The sequence below is a fragment of the Lepidothrix coronata genome, unplaced genomic scaffold, assembly GCF_001604755.1.
Source record: "Lepidothrix coronata isolate B3197 unplaced genomic scaffold, Lepidothrix_coronata-1.0 Scaffold37, whole genome shotgun sequence".
Lineage (NCBI taxonomy): Eukaryota > Metazoa > Chordata > Aves > Passeriformes > Pipridae > Lepidothrix > Lepidothrix coronata.
In genome coordinates, this window is record NW_016690217.1 from 6,513,299 (window position 1) to 6,534,784 (window position 21,486).

The window sequence follows — 21,486 nt, forward strand, 5'->3', positions numbered from 1 at the left end:
ATTATCAGTAGTAATCACACAGATGATTGATTGCAGAAGGAAGGACTCCAGGATATGAATTTTCTAAGACTATTACACTTCAACTGCATTTTCAGAAATATTTTGCTTATTCTTGCCGATGATGACAAAAAAGTGATTTACTTGAAAAAAATGTATTATGTAGGAAAACCAATGACATTTAATCTTTGTTTTAGCATCCAATTACTATGCTGTGTCCAACACTGCAATACTAGAAACATTTGTCTTAAAAGAAATTGTCATGAAAAGGAACAAGTAAATAACAGCACAGCTGTTTTCTTTCATAAACATCTTTAGAAACTAGGCCTTGTAATGTTATTTTTGAAATTGCCACATTCACCAGCCACATTAAGTTATTAATAGCTTGCCTGCCTCTGGTATGAAAACACATCTTGTTAAAATAAAGAGACTCTTTTATTCTTAGACTCCAAAACTATACATATTAGTCAGTAAAAAAATATTAAAAAACTCAAAAAAAACTAGAAAAAAGTCCATAAAGGGTAATAGATTAATTCTGACACAGTCTCTATACAGTTATTTTGGAGAATATAGACAGAGCATAGAACCAATGATGTATTATTTTAACACAGAGCGTGCTTTTTTTTAAAGGGTTTTTGCATGGTCCTCTCCAAGGGTAGATTCACAGGACACGTATGTACAGGAGTGAGATAATGCCTGGCTTTTGGTGTTTAGTCACTAAGTCCTCTGCTAATCAGACAGAGACAGATTCAGATGGCCTCACTCCAAACGACACTGACTCCAGAGCAACAACGGAGTTTCTCTAAATTGGTGGGGTGATGTGTGCCAGAAAAAGGTGCTTAGCTTTCAAAGCAAGCACAAGTAATGGGTAGCGGGACCTTGAGGCAGCTGCTGGCAGTTAAAGTGCTGATTCTTTCACGTGTTACAGTGCAAAACAGTGAAAACTGAACACTATTTAAATTAATAAAAAAATGCACCACAGACACCGTATCACTAAGAAAGCCAGTAACTTTACTGATTTGTCTGCAAAATACAAATTATACCTTATTTCCAGCAGGAGAATCTTTTGAAATTTTCCCATTTTTGTTCACTACAGACAGCTGAATTAAGTCCCTTGAGATACACAGATGTGGTTTAACTTAGTTATAACATCTTGTCATCTAGTGGCGACAAAGTCCAGCTTATGCCGCTGTGAGCCTCTACTTTAATATTTGTTGCAAATGCTTGTATGCTCCCATTTACAAGCTATTTTGTTATCACCATTGTTTTATGGAAGCAAATCCCCATGAAAGAGAAGAAAAAAAGAAAAAAAAAGGATACAACAAACCATCTGAAGCAATCCAAGTGTAATGCCTGCAGTAATCCAGGTCTGATAATAGTTAATCCACAAAGGACTCTGGTACTGCATTTTTTATTTTTAATTTTTTTTTTAATGACTTACTTAACTGACCTTTTTTTGAATCAAACTGAGGTACGGATCAGTCTGAGGTATGACAAGGGAAGGCAGAAATGCAACACCTGATTATGAAAATAATCAAACAGATACTTTTGATGCAGAAAGTCTGTGGCTCAAAGCTTGGATTGCTCCACATCTTTGGTTAAAATATATTAACAAAAGCCTTTTATTACATCTACAGTCTGAAGCATTCTAACAGACACCAATGTTCCATCAGTCCTTCAAGAGACCTGTAGTGGCCAGAAATTAATGCCATATAACCGACGACATCACAGCAGATGGCACAAACAGGAACAGATGAAATATGCCATGTTTAGGCAACAGCCTTTATTGAGGTTTCAAGTGGCTTTTAAAAAATTACAAAGCATTTACCTTCCACGCGAAGTAAGAAGGAAAACAAAACAGCTGTTAGACTATAGATAAAAGAGGGTATATAGGATAACACATACAATACAAAAGGGTTGACATCCTTGAAAACAGCCCATGAGTTCTTCTATTCATATGCTCACTTTACCTGAAAAAGATCTGAGGACAACAGATAGTTTTTATATTATTCATTAAAAATTGCTAAATTCCTCTTCTGGGAAAAATATAAGCCATTTTTGTTATAAAACGCAACTTTTGAAAGACACTGAAATGACAAAAACTTTACTGCGAATGGCTCAATGCATACAATATACATGTTGTGCAGCTAGGGTATATCATATAATTGTCACCAGCAATTAAAGACTAACTGACAACACCTTTTAATAGGGGTTAGCTTAGCTATAACAATACTTGCAGATGTCCAGAATGCCACTTCAGGTGTTTGAACTTACAATTAAGAATGTTGCCTAAAACATTATATAGCATGGGTTAAGGTAAAGTAAATGTTAATACTCTTTCAGGGCTCTGCCCCAAACTCCTTAAATACAAAGGAATCACACAATAAACCCAAATTAGCTTTGCAAATACAATAAATGGTAAGGTACAGATAAAGGAACAAGAAAGGTAGACAGTTATAGTTTACAGAAAGTGACTTCACAATCAAAGTTGTGCTTCTTATCATTAGATCAGTTTGCAAATATGCATTATCCCCCACAATTTTGCCAGTATAAGTTAGTTGCCCTCTGCAGCAGGAACAAGAGGGCTGACTGGCATTTGTTTTCACGTGATTCTGTTCTACTTGTGTTTATACAAAAATCACTGTCAGAGTTAATATAAATTGCCCAGGCAATACTTTTCACGCTACTTTCTGCTTAGTTACTTGCAGTAATATATTACACTGCATCTTCATTAAATATGATATCTTTTTTTTTCATGCGTTGCTGAGGCAAATCGCAAGGTAAACTATTAATATGGCTATTCTTCATATATCAATAGACCAAATCCCCTTCCCCACTGACAAGTTTCTACTACAATACCAATAAAGTTGTATTTTTTTCTTGAAATGACAAGGTACATTTGTGATATATTTGCATATTTTTGACACACCAAAGTTTAAAATTCTCAGAAGAGATTATGTGTATAGATTCATCTGAAGGTGAAGAAAGTGGTTTCAAAAACAGGTCTTTTTGTGTTTTAAACTTAATCATGGGCCCCATTTGACTTTTTTTTTTTTTGCTTTTTTCTTTTTGTTTTTGTTTTTTTTTTTTTTTTTAAACATGCGTATCTTTGTTTACCCTGCAGTTTGCTCCACGAGATAAGATAGACGCATTAGTAGCACAGTATTCTGCTTAAGGAGTTTCCAGATTATACACTAGCCCCTGCACGGCTGAGAGTGCCTGTAAGGCAGGCTTCTGTAAAGTCATGATAAGTGAAGAGCCTATGTCCTAATGCACACCGTAGTCTGATCATCATTCTCTACTACAGAGAGGTACACTCCATCATTGAGCAGTGCACAGCAACTGCACACATAGTTGGAAAAAAGAGTGTGGATTTCCCTTAACAAAATATTTTGTGTTGACATTTCACTGCCGCAGCTATATCCTTCATCATGGTGTCAGTGTATGTAGGCGAGACCTGGAAGGACTCTTGAAAAAAGGAGATATATTACAGTTTTACTATGGCACTAACATTTTGCTTAAACACTTTTCCCCTCCAACAGAAAGATTAAACTGAAACACTTGAATACACCATTTTTTCTTCTAATAAACAAGAGGGACAAAGAGGGACTTGAAGAAAATGACACATTCCCTCTGGTCAATCTATAGTCAAAGGAACAATATGAGGCTGGACAAAATGTGGATGCCATATGCTAAAGCAAGTCCTGCTCCGGTGTAAACATACAGGGAGCGTTGCTCAACAACGTGCCCACTGTTAGATGACGTGACTGCAGAGGTCCGTGAGAACCAGGGACCTGATGGCCAACATTGGCTGTGTAAGATCAATCGACTTTGAATGATCCTCTAATTGATGATGTCTCTAGAAGTTTCATGTCTGTGAGAGAGGGGAGTAATCTTTATACAAGGCACGTTTGTGCTGATCCCTCCCTTTGCCTCTCTCTGCTGCTTCAGCACATATTCACTTGCACTCACGTAGCTGACAGCCGTTCGAGCTGCACACCCAATTCTGACAGGCAGAATACCAGCTTCATTAATGAGAAAGGGCCAAGTTACGCCACTTTGTCATTTAACCCATGGAAAACTACAAGATACGCAGGACATTAAGTAATAGAAGGGCCCTTAACTTGTACAATGCACAAAACAGCATGAAAGAACTAATCAGTATATACAATGGATCGCAGTTCACCCAAATGATTGTAAAATGCTGTATTAAAATGATTTAGGTTGTTACACCGTGGGTAAAGTCTAACTGTTTACAGATCAGTCTTTCAACAGCTGACTTTGATCTGTAAAATGTATACGCAGTAAAAGAAAACCGAAAGAAAATAGTTAAATGTGCAACTGCACAAATATAATTCCCCACTATTAAGATAACAAAAACTTTTGCTATTACCATAATTATTATATATATTAGAAAGCTATACACAAGCATGTTAATTTCACAGATTTTTTTAAAAGATTCTTAATATTTTATATAATTAGAAATACACATTTCAAAACCAAAACTTCTGCAAAGAGAAAACAGTTATCTTGGTTAGCAAAGCATGGAGTTCCTCAAGACTTAGGGTAGTGCTTTCTATACAAAAAGTCCTTTTTTGTTTGTTTCTTCAGGACTGTTTAAAAGATTAGCAAAGCTTTCAAGGAAAAAAGAACACATTTTGGCTTAAGGAAACTACAAAAGCCACAAATGCTTTGCAAACTCTGTCTTACTTCTTAATATGAAAATAAGCAAAATGTAATGTACATATTTGTATACCTTTTTTTTTATTTAATAAGTGATGCAGACCCAGAATTTTTAAAATTAAATATATCAGCCCTCGAACTCAATATTTTTACAAGTATGGTCCTCTTTAAACATTTTGATCCTTTTTAAATGAGTCCCATACTCTAAAAATATGCTTGCATGTTTGTGAGCATTTTCAGTATGTTAGGTGACCCAGTCTCTTTCTAGCATCAATTCATGGCCACCCAACTGCTGGGTCTGTCAAAACATCTGTACATTTTCTATATGTTGCATAACAGCTGCTTTCTCTCTCAGTAAAGATCTGCCATTTCTGGCAAATGTTTTCCTTTTGTCTATTTACATGTAAATAACGTTGAACCTGCAACATGACACTATCTATTGTAACATACATTTTGCAAGGGAGCACAACAGTGAAAAGAAGTTAGCCTTAAAATCTAGTTTGTACAAGTGTTCTGTTGTACAACTCAAGTGCTAAGCTTATCTCAGCATTTCTGTTTATCCTTATACTGCATCACTGAGGCAATTTAAAAGTACTTTTACAAAACAGAGTACCTGACTTTTTTTTTTTCACACACAGCACATATAATGCATATCGACCCCTCCCCCCTCCCCCCATTAAAGTATAGCACACACACACTGCAAGAAAAAAAAAACCAACTAATAGGTAATAATGTTATCATGTTGCCCATCCTTCAGAGAGCCTCATGCGCTTGACAGAGGGGCTTTCCCTTTCGTCCGGCGAAGGTCTGGTGAGTCCAATGGGGGAGTGGAATTCGTTCCGGTGATCTTCTCGGTCACTTCCATCATAGGAACTGCTACAGCTGCTCAAACTGTCAACAGGAGATCTCCCCGCCTCATGGCGCGTGTGCTGTGGGTATCTCGATGGTGTGGTGGTACGGTCTCTAGGAGGAGAAACAGGTTCTGACTTGATGTTGAGGCTTTGAGTAGAAGGCAGGGAGAGATTTGTACTCTGAGATAAATGAGTGCTAGTGCAAGCTCTGTAGGAGGAAAGGAAACCCAGTTACAGACGGAGGAGGCATGGAGCCCCCAGATATGCACAAACACTCACACAAAACACCAGTGTAAAGGCTCGCGCAGGACAAGCGCGCACAGAGAGCACGAGGACTGTTGTACAGGCAGAATTCACAAATTCCAGGAGATGAAAGCACCACAATGTGGTTGACTTGAGTGGGACATGACCTCAGTTTGGAAGGATGTCTTGCTTTCAATCTCTCTGTCTCCTTTTATTTTAAAATCAAATGTCACCACAACTTTGGCGAAGCGAGCCTTTGCACTGTTGGAACCACCTGCAGGTTTCTGTGCAACTAATGCTGTGTGTGTGTAGCACTGGCTGAGACGGGAGGCATGGGCTTTATGCTGGGATGAATCCAATTAACTTGAACGCACCCAACTGCTTTTATCGCTCTTCATTTTGACATGTGACTTCAAATGCAAAACAGAAACAAAAAGAAATCTGGCCTGGTACTTTTTACACCTTTACCTTTCAGAATAGAGTTAAAATTACTGGTCCTAGCATCAACAGGAATAAAATAGCATAGACATGTGAGGACTGAGATATGGTTCTGCGGTTTAAATCTATGAATCTGTAATTCAATCCAGAACACTTTTGCATAAACCACCAAAGAGAAGCTGAAAAGTACTGTCAGAGGCCTATACTGTTTGTATGTAGGAGAGACAAGCTCAGAGGATGCTGGTAGCAGACAGAATACTACACTGAAACCTTTTAACTTTTTCAAGGCAAGCTGCATAATTATTCTAAGGTCTTTTTTTTTTCTCCTGTGCATTTTTGTGGACAGGTAATGGTAGAGGAAAGATGAAACAAACAGGGAGGAGAGTGAATACTGAGAACATGCATCATCTCTGGAAGAAATGAGCTCACTTGTATCGGCAAAATATTTTGTACAAAAGCACCACCTCCTGTCAAAACCTGACCTTTTGTTATTAAAATAGAGTTCTCGACATGCAAGTTCCATGTCCCAAGTTCCACTTCAGAGACCATCTGCTAGGCTGAAGTTAGTGTCTAACCTCAGAAACACAGTTTCAAGGTTTCTACTCATGAGTTTTTATTTATACATGGGGAGGAAGGCAGTAGGGGCAACAGACCACTTGGCTTCACAGGATTTTAAACCCGAAGCCATATGCAGGCATTTTTAATGCAAGAAGGTGCAACCCTGGGATTTGGAAGCAATTTTTAAGCATGTAGAAGACACAGTTAAGTTTAGATGTGGTCTTTTCATTTATTGAAATACTCCACTTTTCCTGGTATCTCATCAGCTGAGAACTGAGATTAGCTTAAACAACATTTACTACTATGATGAAAGACAAAATGGATTTTTTTTTCTTCTGACAGATTTAAAATAAAACTACATGGCTTCAATATTGAATGATATCAGCTGCTTTTATGAGGAATTACTGCAGTGTTTAATAATGAATGGATCCTGTTAGAAACTAAAGAGAACAGGATGCTCTACCTCCAATGGCTTTTATCTACCCTTCATTCCTATACAGATGATAGTGCCAAATCTGCAACAAGCCCTTTCATAAATTATGGAGTTCAAGAGTAATAGCACTCACAGTAGCAAATGTAGCATTTATTCTTATTTTTTTTTCTTGTAAAGAGTACATTTTCTTTGCTTTTGCTTTTGTAGATATTAAATTAACACATAGAGAACACTGTAAATATAAGACTTTGGCATTCCAACTTAGTGGAATATTCCACTTTTCCTGAAAACTTGTTAAAAAGAATCCAACAAGAATCAAATATACATTTATGCCCCTTTTTTCTTTTGCTTTTAATTTCCAGTGACTTAAATTTTCAGTTGCTTAGGAGATCCTAGGACTTTACCTGAGTAAACAAGCTGTCAGTTTAGCATGTATGATAAGATTACATATGATTTTAGATGCTAAGCTTATAGCTAAACCTGAAAGTCCCATTATAAAGGATGGTGGAGCCTGTGGATTTGATTTAGAAGTGTTTGATTTGAGCAAATGACATGTCACTTTGCATGCTGGGGATAACTAAAAAACCCATGCTAGATAAAAATAACCATATTCAGTCAAATGTGTTCACATGGAACACACTTGCATTCTATCATGTGACAGCCCCCAACGGAATAAATCTAGAGGGATAAGCTGAATTTTCAATGAAAGATAGCTAGTATTGCTGTACTGCAATATTGCCTTTTTAACAGTGCTTCAGAAGTGAATATGAGAATGCATTTCTATAGACTTTTCTATAGATTCCTTGTGATTCATGAGCAGGGTTACATAAATACCTGGCATACAAATTGGAGTCAGTTTTATAAATGCTTCAGGTTGATTTGCATTTTGAACATTTTTTTTTAAATAAATTTAAAAAAGTTTAAGAAGTCATTTTGGCAGGTCAGGACTGAATTTTTGAGGTTTAAAACAATATAAATAAATTGCAGCAATTATTTTTATTCACAATATTTTTTCTTTTTAAATATAGTCCTTTCCTGCTGAAACTATTTCTGAGTTTTAATATCTATTTATTGGACTGTAATTTACATTATTTCATTAACATTTTCTGAAATATTTTTCTGAGAATCTCATCTAAGCTAAAATGGTCTCTTACAAGGGAAACCTACTGTTACACATATATGTGAATGGTGAAATAATACATATTTAGCCTTTAGACCCATATTCTAACCAGAGGATTGATCTCTATTTAAAATAGAAGGTCTATTATAAAAAAAGAGAATTGTGCCTGTTACAAAATGATTTAATTTCCTGTATACGTGTGTGAGTGTACAAACAGCTGTTTGCACTGATATGTATCAATGTATATTTTACACTGTTGCTTCATGTAATTACATGATTTTTGTTCAAGCACGACCTGTTTTTATCATTTCAAACCTACACTAAATTCTCTGGAAAACAAATAAGATTTGAATACAGGAAACCCACTGAGAAAATAAAGGAAATGACTTCAAATGTTTGTGTATAATTATGTGCACTCAGTAGGTGCCCAGCAGTCCACTCATGTTGACATCATCACCTTTTTCCATATATCGTATGAAAATACTTCATTTCATGGGGACAATGAAGAAAATGAATGTTTTAATTTGGCACAGCAGTTCCTGTTGAGACCAGTGTAGTGAAAATGTGATGTTTATTTAGATTATGATGGGCACATGGAGAAATGCTGGTTCCTATCTGGGTTCCACATGGAAGAACTACACAGCTCTGCTGTGTGAGAGGTGGGGAGCACGACAGGGTGTCGTGAGCTTGGGAGTTTGGTCCTCACTGATACCAGTGAGATCAGTTCTGTGTGTGTCTCCACCTGTTTGAATCTCCAACTGGTATTGAAGCTTAGCATGCACAGGTAGAAGTGCAGGTCTGAGTAGGTGACGAGTGTGGACATGAACATGCACCAAGTAGGCTTTTCCAGGAGGAGAAAGTAGTCTATTGAAGGAAGACGGAGCCTGACATACCTACACACTTGCATCTCTAAATTAGTTTACTTTCTCATTTCATGTAATTTTTCCCCATAAATACAAGTAATGAACCATTGAAAATTCATTGCAAAATTTAGTTATGCAACTTTAGTTACATGCTAATTTGTAGGTAGGAGAACAGAGGATATTTTTGACTTGCTAACAATGCAACCTTCCTCCCCTTTGTTTTTTCTTTAGGTAGATTTTTTTGTTGTTGTTGTTTGGGTTTTTTTAATACATATTTTTTTGGTCAAAGTAACAGCAGAATAAGAATTTCTGTGTCATGGTATTTTGATTAGCTCTCACACATTAGGATTTACACTTTTTAAGAAGACCTTTCTAAACAAATAGTAACATGAAACTGAATCACTGGAACATCTTATTTCCAATACAGGCGTAAGAATAAAAGGCTCAACCTGAAATATATGAGCTTTTTATTCAACACAGGCAGATTGGTAGAACTGATACAAATTCATTAAACATGATGTCACTGTACATAAATTTTTCAGTAAAAATGCTTCAGTGGAGGATATTTGCCTATATTTAGCTGCAGTTATTATATAAACAAAAATAATCATTGCTAAGTAATAATCTTGCTATCTAAGGGTCACAGAATAAGTCAACAGTACATATTACTTTGGAAAATTTCCATGTTTGGAAATTTGGAATTTCCATGTAATGGATTTGTGACTAAAACTTTGAATCCTCTATTACAAAGTTCGGAATGAATTTCTCTTCTGGTTATCAGCAATTAATTTCTGTTAGACTCTTTGGTACATGTGAAACAAGCAGTAACCCTCTCTATAAGAGACATTGAAGCAATATTCAGATCAAATCCCAGAGTCTGGGAGGGAATGATTTTCAATAGAATTTGTATGTATCTTTTTCCAGATGCAGACTCATTTAAAAGACCATGAAAATACCATTTTGCTTTTTAACCTAAAAAGTTGAAAAGTCTATCTTGTTTTAATGTTCCAGTTATATCCAGGCTCTACATTGTTATGCTGTTCACCAGGCTCTGCAAAATGCCAAAAGCTGCACAGACAGGGAAAACGAACCCTGTCCTCAGGTATTTGCCCTCAAGTAAACCAGCACTAGTATGGCTGTTAATTGCAGAGTCAACCTGAATTAAGAGCCAGGTTGCAGAGATCTTTTCCAATTACCTTAAAGATGGTTCTGACAATGCTGCTGAAATTGTTGGGGACTTATCTAGAGCATGCTAATACATCTAATCCTGTCCTATTCTATTACTAACCAAATTCTTCTGTCAAGCACTGCAGAAGTAGAGTTGGTTTTCACCTTTAGACTTTGGTGAAAAACAAAACCTGAAGGAGAACTAGAATGTCTCTTCCACTAACTCACCTGTTTTCCCACAGATCTTTACAGCCTACTGTTAACAACAAACATCTCACAGCTGCCAAATCTGTTCAGTATAGGACCTGAGACAGCAAAGTTGTCAAAAGCTTTCTAGATGTAATTTCTCAAATATATGAGGATGACTGTAATTTTGTTTGATTTTTAAATCTTCCTGCAAATTCTAGCTCAGCTTGACATGGACTGAATATGTTCTATATAATTTCAAGTTTTTCAAATAATCCAAAAGTTAGCACAGGTATTTTTGCATGCAGAACTCAGTGACTAAAATAAAGGTTTATGATTTTCTGCAGAGATAGAAGACTTCTCCAGAACTGTCAGTGAAGCAGCTTTCATAGCTGAATTCATTTACGAATCACTGAAAGAATATTAATAAAAATAGCAACTCAGAATATATTCCACAGCCACAGTCATTACACTTTGACGTTCTGTGATATGGATTAGAAACAAATCATGATGTGTGACATATCTGAAAAGGCATGTAGTTAGTTTAGGATTTAATTTATACATTTTTTTGGTTAACCAAATAGCCTTATTACATTCTTAGGTATGCCACTGAAAACAATCAGCTTATTGTAAATTTATACATCAATATCGAATGTGAGCTTTCAATCCAAGACTTTATTTATGTCTTTAGTTGAACCTTTAGTCTGAATGCTGCCTCAGAAACGGTGCAAACTCAAAAAGAAAACAGAAGTGTAAGAGAAAGATATTAAGACTATTTCTTCCTATCTCAGCAACTACTTCAATTGTATATTTTTATATCATTAGTATCTATATATACTTATTTATATAGAAATGAGTTTTAATTTTTTTTTCTTTGAGACACTTGTACAGCTGTCCTTAAAAGCCCAGATTGTCTGTACATGGTAAAGATATCAAAATAAGTTACAAAAAACATTTGGATAAACTAGAAGGAGAATTTTGAAGTTTAAGCCACATTTATAGTATTAAACAGTTCCACATTATGGCAACCATCTTGAAGAAAAAATAGCATATGTGCAAACACCTCTTTCTGAAAAAAAAATTCAAATGCATCTGAATTAAATTACCCCTCATAAATACACTTCTGCTGTTTTCAGCTTCTATTTTTGTAATTGAAATTTTTAAAATTCAAACACGCCTACTCATACAGGCCTATGTGTGCCACACTGGTGCCTGCCTACGTTCTTACTCAATAGAAATTGAAGGTATCAGAATTTTTGAAAATCATACACCTGTTCACTTCAATGAGCCAAGACATTGCATGTTCAAGAATGCATTAGGTGATGTCTCTCTGTGAATTTTCACACTTCTAAAGATCGTGAAATGATTGAGCAGAGTGCTTCTCCAAAACTTGAATAAATGCCTCAAAATTAGCCACTAGAGGGCAGGAATACCTGTCCTCCTCAACACCAGCACATCACAATGACTTTTGTGGGCTCACAGTTCTGAGGCCTAATTATGCTATTTTCTCATAGAAATAATTTCCAAAGAAATTAAACTTGAATGTCAGAGTTGAGCAGAAGGGAGTATGTGATTATTAGATTAGGTTAAGGCTTAATCTCAGGTCAAATAATTGTGTAATTCTTACTTGATTAAAAATATTTAGAAAAATTTCAAGTTTACTGTAAATGTTTGTGCTACAGTAACTGGAAATAAAAAGCATAAACAGCAAAATATAGCAATAGTACAATAGGGGTTCAGCTTGGTTTTAGTATTGAAAAAAAATGCTATTTAAAGAAATAAAAACTAAAACATAGAGAGTACACTATTGAGAAAATGTCATGGACACAGAGTAGCTACTTAGCAAACTTTACATTGAATACATAGTTCCAGTTTTGCAAAATGGAATTTTTACACAGAGTAAATATGTGCTGATATGTTATCTTGACATATTTTACATTTGGAATTACTGGGGAGACTGAAGTCATTCTAGGACAGTAAAAGAAAGAAAACACTGCTTACCCCAATTGACTGAGGGCAGATGGTGGCATGTTGTGTAGGTGTTGCTGTTGCCAGCCAGTCACAGAACCAAGATGAAGAGCACTGGCTGTGTTAAACCCAGAGAGAGATGATATATCTGCACTACTCAGAGAATATTCTGGATTTGAAAACAGAAAGACAATAATTAAGAGAGAATTAAAGAGGAAGCAATTAAACAACAACTAGCATAGTAATGTTCACGTCATTTTATAAGCCTTTTAATTTTAATTACACCAATCACATTAAGTTGCAGCAGAAAAAGCAAACCTTCCTCTTCCCTCAACTCATTAACTTGGGAGCAAATAATGCACTAATAATTATTCTGTAATTTAGCAGGGCTTTACTGGGTTTGAAAGATCCAAAGCATTCTTAAACTGTATATCCACCATAACTACAGATGCACTGTCAGAAAGAACTGAAGAACATAATATTTGGTTACAGTCTTCCTTGTAGAACCCAGTAGGAAGCCTGTTTCTGAACCGTAGCAATACACAACAGGAATTGGAATGGATCTCTGGAGGCTTCATTTCTTTGCCCTCCCAGGTAACTCTGTGATAGCCCACAAAGTTACTGAACTCTGGTGTGGAGACACTGAAGCTGCTCCTTCCCACTACCCCCATGGTGTTAGGATGGTGCACTCAACCACATGAAATTACTTCTAAAGAAGACTAAGAACTGTCTTTTAAGTTACTTTTTTAAAAAATTTTATTAAAGCCAAGGAAAGAAAGCTACCAAATCAGTCTTCCATTCAAACAAGACAGTTGACTTCAAAATAGACGTGTCTGAAGTTAGTGACAGGTACAGAATAAGCAAATGTAGTGCAAAAGCATATCAGCTATGAATTTTTCAGTTTCTCCCAAGGAACATTAGCTAATTCATTAGTACTAAGATAGACACTTGTCAGCACCTTGCTCCCTCCCCCATCCTTTGCATCCTGCATGCATACTTACCAGTACCATATGTTGTTGAGATTGCTGATGGGTATCCTCCCATCCCTTGCCCTGGTAGAGTAGGAGTTGCTACGGAAACCACTGGAGTAGCCAATGACTGAGCAGACTGGGAGTTATTTATCCTTTGATTCTTTTAAAGTAAGTAAAATAAACATATTATTGACTAGTTTTAAGTCAGTTGAGTGTATTTGCTTTCTGTGTATGTTCTGTGCATGAGAAATACAGGCTGATACAAATTTCTAGAAATTAATCCTTTAACATGTGGCTTTGATGAACTCTGCCAACCCTACCATTTACAAGCCTTCAAGAGACCAGTTGTCACCATAGTAACACATTACATCAGTATCTCCTAGGTAACTGAACTTATAAGATTGCTTTTATTGTGGGTAGAAGAACAGATTGTGAAAAACTTATGAAATATATAAGCTCAATTCCCAGTGTTTTTCTTTTCACTCAAACAGAAAAAAACCAACCACAAACATCAACAAAACCCATAAAGCAAAACAAAAAAAAAAAGGTGAAACAAAAGCCCCCAAACCCAGCTCCACTGGATTTTGAAAGTCCAGATTGCTGAACACTGAAGTCTTACCAGTAGATGGTGCTCTGACTATTTCAGAGTAGTTTTTGTCATTAAAAAAACCTTCAAGACTCCTAGGTAGCACAGCAGTTACACACTTATCTTTAACTCAAGGGCATTAGATGTTGCACTGTAAAAATTACACTAGAGAATTCTAATTCTGTGAGTGGCAGGATAAAATGACCAGAGAGCCACCATAAGGCTGCACCACCTTTAACAATACAAGTTTACATGCTTTCAAAGCACCAGTAACAAGAAAGATTAATTCTAGCAGGCATAACTTGAATATGTGCAACAACTACATCTGGTCTTCTATACTGTTGTATTAAGAAAAATTACAATGATCTTTGTGTTCACAACATACTTATTATGGTAATGTTTTCCATTTTATTTCAACCAACATTTCACTACATAATGAAAAATAACTGGTTTTCTTTTCCTTGTTGTTAAGATGAACATCATTACCACTTACCAGAAGCAGATCAACATCCTCAGACTGATTGCATAGGAAAGGAGTGTTAAAAATTAGTGAATATAAATATTTACCAGGATGCAGGTTTCTGGTTTAGGGTTTAGTTTCATCTGAGAGGGGTAGCAAATTAAACACTTTCTGAGCATAGTTTGGAAAAATAACACCTCATAGATCTCTTATTTGTCCTTCTAATGGAATGTTTGTCTCAGCTGTAGGAGCAATTTATCCATTTTTCAGCAGAAGACTTTCTCTAAGAATTCATTGTTTCTTCCACAGTCCCACTGGTTGCAGACTGTCATGCTATACCTGACCACTCACAAAATCCCCCGGGAAAATATCTGTTTTAAGGGCCTTGAAATAAATAATTTGATGCAGACAGCTTATTACCACCTTGCTTGACTTTGAGTATTGCCCTGTAGGACTATTTGGTACTTATTCGCTTAGAAGGCAGCATCACATTTATGGGGGGTTCTAGTTTGATAGTTAATTTATTTTCCATTGAGATAAAGTAACCAATTTGGAAGTTGTTTTAATAATGTCTGTTACATAATGGAAAACTGCATTTATACTGTCGCTTAAATTTACCATCAAGATACTTTTTAGATTAAGCTCACTTTAAATATTAAGTCACTCACAAAAGATTTACTTGCAAACACTAACTGACTTTTGGAAGGGAACTACAAGACATGCACATGAAACCATCCCTAATCAACCTTCTAGCACAATATCTTGCATAAATTTCACTCATCCTGGCAGGAGATACCAAAATTTCATGCTTCTTTTTCTCTTGCTCTGTCTATGTACTACCTCTTATCATTACAAAATTTGGAGCTCAGAGTGATAGAGTTCAAATTAATTTATTTATAACTAATATGCCATTTGCTGAGAGTCTGTGTGCCTAAATATTTAGGAAAAACATAGGTTAGGAATACTCAGGGTTAAATTCAGCCTTTATAACAAATCCAGGAAAGGCTCTTTCAGCTAGTAGGAAAGAGACTGCAGAAGTTTAGACTGTGTAGGACACAGTTCCTATTTTGCAACTAACAGAAAAAAGGGAGGAAGTAAATATGACTTCAAAAAAGCAATCAAAGAGGCTCAGCCTACATTCTCAGCTTGATGTCAAACCTTAAGGGTTAGACAGAAAGACCAAACAAGCAAGAATTTAATTGCTTGATCCAGTCTTGAAATTCCCAAGTAACTCTTATCTGAAAAAAAAAAAAAGCCTTGAAAATGCATTACCACTGATGGCATGGTATTCTTGCTGCCAGGTGGAATAAGCACACGGAGATCTGGTTTACGGTTGTTCATTCCCAAATTCATCGGAGGTGGAGATTTTGCTTGCATATTCTTGTTCAAGTTGCCAGGTGAGACCAGCAGACCTGGTGAGTTGCGGGGGTTGCCATATCCATTTCCTGTTTAGGTAATAAAAGAGAAAAAAAAATAAAGAAAAAAAAAGGAGAGAGAAACCCCACTCCACTGTATTTCTTAAACCTCAACACTAAAAATGTGAAATAAAAAAAACTCATGGTAAATACCTATGTCATGTATCTTTATAGAAAAATACAACACGTTATATTTGGAACAATTGGTCTTCAAATGCTTTCTCTCATGGCTGCTGACAACTTAGAGATGCGCTGAAATTAATGTTATTATATGACTCTGTTTACAGTACTGTGGTATATAACACATTATACTGTGCCCTTGTAGCAGCCAGCATCTGACATTTGCCTTACAAGAGAATCAGGAAAGTCAGATAATTTAAGGGCTTAAAAAAAGTCAAAGTTATTCCATGTTTTCTTGACAACTACAGAGCATCATGCCTTTCCTGACTCAGCCCTTTGTAGGTCATGATTTTGTTTTGCTTTTAAACAAAGGATGAGTACAGCAAGGCTATAATTTCCAGAAAAGGCAGTGGGAGGACTAAGAAGATTTGTAAATGCTTTTGGCTCTCTTTTACAACACTTTTTGGATCTGATACTGTCAACACTAAAGTCAATGGGAGCAAGATCAGAACTTTATTTGGAAAATGCCACCATAACTTTCATCTTCATTTCTCTGCTGCAGGCCCCAGGAACAGTTCTGACAAGCAAATGCTTCATTTGCGTTTTTCAAAAAAGGGTTTCCTTCTGTCACCACATAGGACTGACAACTGTATTTCCATAAGGTTACTTACCTACTGTTCCACTAAAATGAGACCTTTCTAAGTCTGGAGGAAAAGATGATTTTTAGCCTAACCTTGAAATTCTGTCTGCATAGTCTCAAGAGAGATACAGAAACGGCCCAATTATAGAGAGGGAATAGAACAAAAAACAATACAGAAAGAGAAAACTTTCACAGACAAATACATAGCAAAAACATGCTAGGGAAGACTTGCTGTTCTGTGCTCAGCTTTTGTTCATAGTTCGGGAGCTGTGACACACAACCTAGAATTCGTGTGAGAAGATGAGCTAGTGGGAGTGGCAGAGCCCTGCGGGTCAGAAACCCTGGACCTTCAAATTTCCTCTGTAATCCCAAAGTCAGTGAAGAAGAAGCATCTCACTTCCCCCTGCCCTGCCAATGTAATGGAGTTTACATCCCTAAAGGACATAAATGGATTATGGAACTAAATTCGATAATGTCTATGAGGTGGGCATAAAAATGACAGTACATGAGAGTGATTCGCTTTTCTGGTTAAGGATAATGAAGTGGTCCAAGCATGATTAAGACTAAATCATGTTTTTAATCCTCAAGCACATCAGTTAATTGTATTTATCAGATCAGCAAATCCACAGAAATAAAATCTGTCAAAGGCTTTTAAATACAAAAACACCACTTCAGGCTGTGGAAGACCCTGAACTGTGAACACTAGGCTTAGGACACAGGAAAATTATCAAACAGTGCTTGACTTCTGTATTTGTGATGTACCTTTAGTAACTGCTCTGGCCTGGCTTGTTTATTTGCATGCTTCTTTATTATCATGATCTCACATGCCTTTACAAAAAAATGAAAACTTAAAAGCACAAAGATCACTTCAGAGATTTTGTATTAAAATATTTTTCATAGTTAATCCTGTTGTTTATTTCCCTAATATCTTACAGTTAGTAAGATAAAATGTTAATGAAAAGAAGTGTATTTTATACTTATCAAGCTATACCAGCAGAACGCTGTGGAGAATTTTCCATTTTGTGTCAGTAGGCTTTTTTTTTAAAAACAAACAATGGTCTCAACATGGATTGGTTACCTATTATACTCTAATTAATGCCATGTGTTACTAGAGGCAGTGAGATTAAAAGGGGCGTTTTGAATGTATGACAATATTTTTTGCTAGAAACCACAGAGCCTTTTAAAAATTCATCTTTTACAAACTGAATACTAAAAAAGTAATGTATTGAGAAGTGATCAACAGGAGGAACTGAAGCAAAATCAGATTTTCTCTGGTGTTGGTTTCATACAGGCCATATTTACCAGCAGGATGTAAAACTCCCTGCTAAATCTGTTGTATGACGAGGATTTGTTCATAGAGTGACAATGAAAGTCTTTGAAGCAGATATATAGCAAAACAGAATGCACTGTACTCTATATGTTTGTTTGTAATTGTGATTTTTTGAGAATAAAACCTCTTACAAGAAGAACTCCTGTTTTCTACATAAGATTTACTTAATTCAATTCACTATTAAACACTAAGAGACAGAATGCTTCTGCACAAACCTTAACTCTTCAGAAACTTTCATCTGACCTTTATTTTATTTACCTACTGATGTCAAATAGTTTGAACAGTGATCAGATTTCTTACATTTATATCTAAAAGCATCAAATTGTTTTAAAGAACTATTGCAGTCTTCTTTTTACCAGGAGATTTCTGCTGTTCATGGCATATTATGCCATCTAGCATTTTGGAGCCATGTAATAACCATTCCTCTTTCCAGTCACCAAATTGTTATTCTTCTGGTATAATGAGGATTCAGGAATGTAAGACTGTGGACCTTAAACCAGTGATACAGAAACCCATCATTTGGAAATCAGTGATGAATGCATGCATGTGGTTTACAGTTAAGAAGAGTCTGCATTTAAACCAGCTCCTTAAACTGTACCCTTTTAACTCAAGAGGGCTGTGGCCTGCTCTGAGGCAGTTGTCCCACCTTCAGAAAAATTGACTGAACAGAATAGCCTCATTTACATTCAGAGGCAATAAAAAAAGTATAAGACTTCTAATGTACAAATTAAATCTTCATTCATCCTATACTTTAAAATTACACTTTGCCTGGACAATTATCAATTTAGATGTGACTCTGTGTAGAACATTGCATTTCACTATCCACTTGAAAGCGTAAAAATTATATGTCGTGGATGAATGGATTTCCTGATTATAGATTATAAGAAAATGAAAACCAGATGGATTTTAGAGCAAGTTGGCTTTACATTTTTATTTGGTTAAAAGCCATATTTCTGCTGGAATAGAACATTTTTAAACAGTATGAATATATTCTGTAGTGCATAATGAAAATAAAAACAGTGGATGCACAAGTTTTAAAGGGCATATGTCAGAATTTGCAAATTTACAGCATCTTCAAATCAATAAGTTTTCAGAGAAAATGATATTTCCTTGTATTATTTGTTATACTGACTTGAGAGAGTAAAAATATTTTACACAGAAAAGAGCTTGTTTCTAGACACAGTTAGGAGAGCAGCACATGTCAAGAGATGTAGTGCCATACTTTGCATTTGGACTAACAGCAGAATATAAGGACAAGTGCCTTATGAGCACTGAACGCTCTTCTTGGGCATGCTCCCACATTGTGCATTTAGGTAAGGATGCCATTGACTTTAGAAGGAATTCCATCCAAGTACAAAATGCATGATTAATCCCTGCAATAGCACTTTTAAAAAACATCCAGAAAATGTACTTTTGTGCACCAAGAGTTATTCAATCAAGAAGAATTATTAAAAAGAAAACATCCATTTACTCATGGAAAGCTACAAATTTACCTGTATTACAAATTCATGAAATACTATCTTAAGCGGTCCCTTCCATATTTTAAGAACTTAAGGATACCAGAAGAGCACAAGTTTACTCAGAACAGGACAGGACAGAGAGCAAAGTTTACTTCTCTCCTTTCATCCCTCATTAGGAACACCTGTACCTTATAAAGAGTTATGGTCATTGGCTTACAGGCATTGCCAAGTGGCTGTAATTCTTGATATTCTCAGAGTTAAGGTAATAATTTTGTACTGAGCATTTAAGCAGGAAACTTTCCATGTGGTAAGGTAACACAAATGAGGAAAGAATACTTTTTTTCCATATCTCTCAACATTCTTGAACAGTATTGTCATAATTCAAAGCCCTTAAGTCTTGAAAAATTAGAAAAATTTTATATTTTGATTTCTTGGACTTTTGAAGCTGTCATGTTCCTACTCTTTCTTTTTTTAAAAAAAATTAGTGATTCCAAAGATATAAAAATATACTGAATGAAAAATCCTCTATGGTAGGCCTACAAGCACAAAGAATAAGACATACAATTTATACATCCTTTCTTCTCTTTTCTTTACTCTAATGTTTTTCACTGACCATATGTATTGAGAACTTACGAGATCTTTAGGAATCTGGGATGTCTACCTACATTATTTTTAATAGGAAAAGAACATTCAAATTCTTGAAGGGGTTTCAGTGCTCCTTTCAAGTTTCCAACAAGTGTATTTTCTTACTTGTGAAAAGTTTTGTATTTCTTCTAAGGTGAATATGTACTTTCAACTTCATAGAGGATGTCTGCTTCTTACTGGGTTATGTTAAATGCATATTCCATATACATGACATTTTGACTGACCACCAACCCTCTTATAAAGAATATTAAATGTAGAATTAATCTATATATACATCAGAGCAAACTATGCCACAAATCAACTCCACCTCAAAATACATGTGTATACAAAAAAAATCAATGCAGTAGGAGAAATTTTGCTAAATTTATACACAGTTTTGCACTCTTCACTCAGTTAATTTTTCCACTTTCTGAAGGATTGCTAATTGTTCCTACCAGTAATTAAGAGGTAAATTTCTCTCTTTTCTCTCTTACATCATGTATCTTTTTTATTTATTTTTTTTTTTAATGAGTGCACACTGTTGGAATAGGCTGTAGTTTACCACCCAAAATAAACACATGCTAGAAACAAAGCATTGGTGCTAGGAAGCTGTATTGGTGTTCATCTAAAAATAATTTTAAAAAAAGGTAATTGAATGTTCTTACTCAAACGTTAAATGCTAGTCATTCACAGTACACAATCTTTACTAACTGCAAGTGGGAAAAGAAAACCAATCTGCACTTATCCTAGTCTAGAAAAAAGGAAATCTTTATGTTAAAGTAACTGCCCATTCCCACAACATTGAACTAATTCTTTACTGAATTACAGGGAGTCATACAAAACCTACTGACTTTGTGTGGAAGAATTCTCAGGCATCCTGGGAAGTATCAGCTGCATTTTGAGCTGAAACAGAATGGCAGTTTGGAGAACACACAGGCATTTGGAAGAACGGGAGGAGAACCAGGACAAAACTATCTCTTTTTTTTGCTAGTTTTAGAACTAATCATTTAGAAATAGTGTAAATAAGAAGGTAGAGATTTCTACAGCAATGTAAGACTAAGCTGTCCCTCCCTAGTCACCTGTTCTTGCCAAGCAGGTTGCATAACTGTCAATGGGAACTTCTTGCCCTTTAAAGAGATGTAAAGGGCACTAATGGCATTATTGTTGTCCTATGTGGGAAAAAAGATAGTATTTGGGAACCACTAAAATACTCCCAATACTGTAGGCAATTTAGGTGTACATGTAACCTGTACTGGGACTGCACAAAGCTAAAAGTCAGACCGTGCATCCCATTTAATTATTCTGGGTGAATTCCCATTTTGGAAATCAAGCAAATCTCCAGTGCTTCCACTGCAGGGGAGGTAAAGGGTCTC

At 35.8% G+C, this 21,486-nt stretch overlaps 1 protein-coding gene across 17 annotated transcripts in view; it reads right to left on the minus strand.

Moving 5' to 3' along the window:
* Positions 1 to 987: 987 nt before the first annotated feature.
* The window catches only part of MEF2C (myocyte enhancer factor 2C), a 135,297-nt gene continuing 114,798 nt past the window's right edge, over positions 988 to 21,486 (minus strand). For 14 of the 17 annotated variants that reach the window (XM_017812632.1, XM_017812633.1, XM_017812631.1 and 11 more), the window contains 4 exons: positions 15,797 to 15,969; positions 13,509 to 13,638; positions 12,541 to 12,676; positions 988 to 5,739 (listed from right to left, as the gene is read on the minus strand). In XM_017812632.1, coding sequence (XP_017668121.1) covers positions 5,418 to 5,739; positions 12,541 to 12,676; positions 13,509 to 13,638; positions 15,797 to 15,969 — 761 coding nt within the window. In that variant the 3' untranslated portion in view covers positions 988 to 5,417. The remainder of the gene's footprint in view (positions 5,740 to 12,540; positions 12,677 to 13,508; positions 13,639 to 15,796; positions 15,970 to 21,486) is intronic. The other 3 variants (XM_017812644.1, XM_017812647.1, XM_017812646.1) reach the window with 1 other exon arrangement.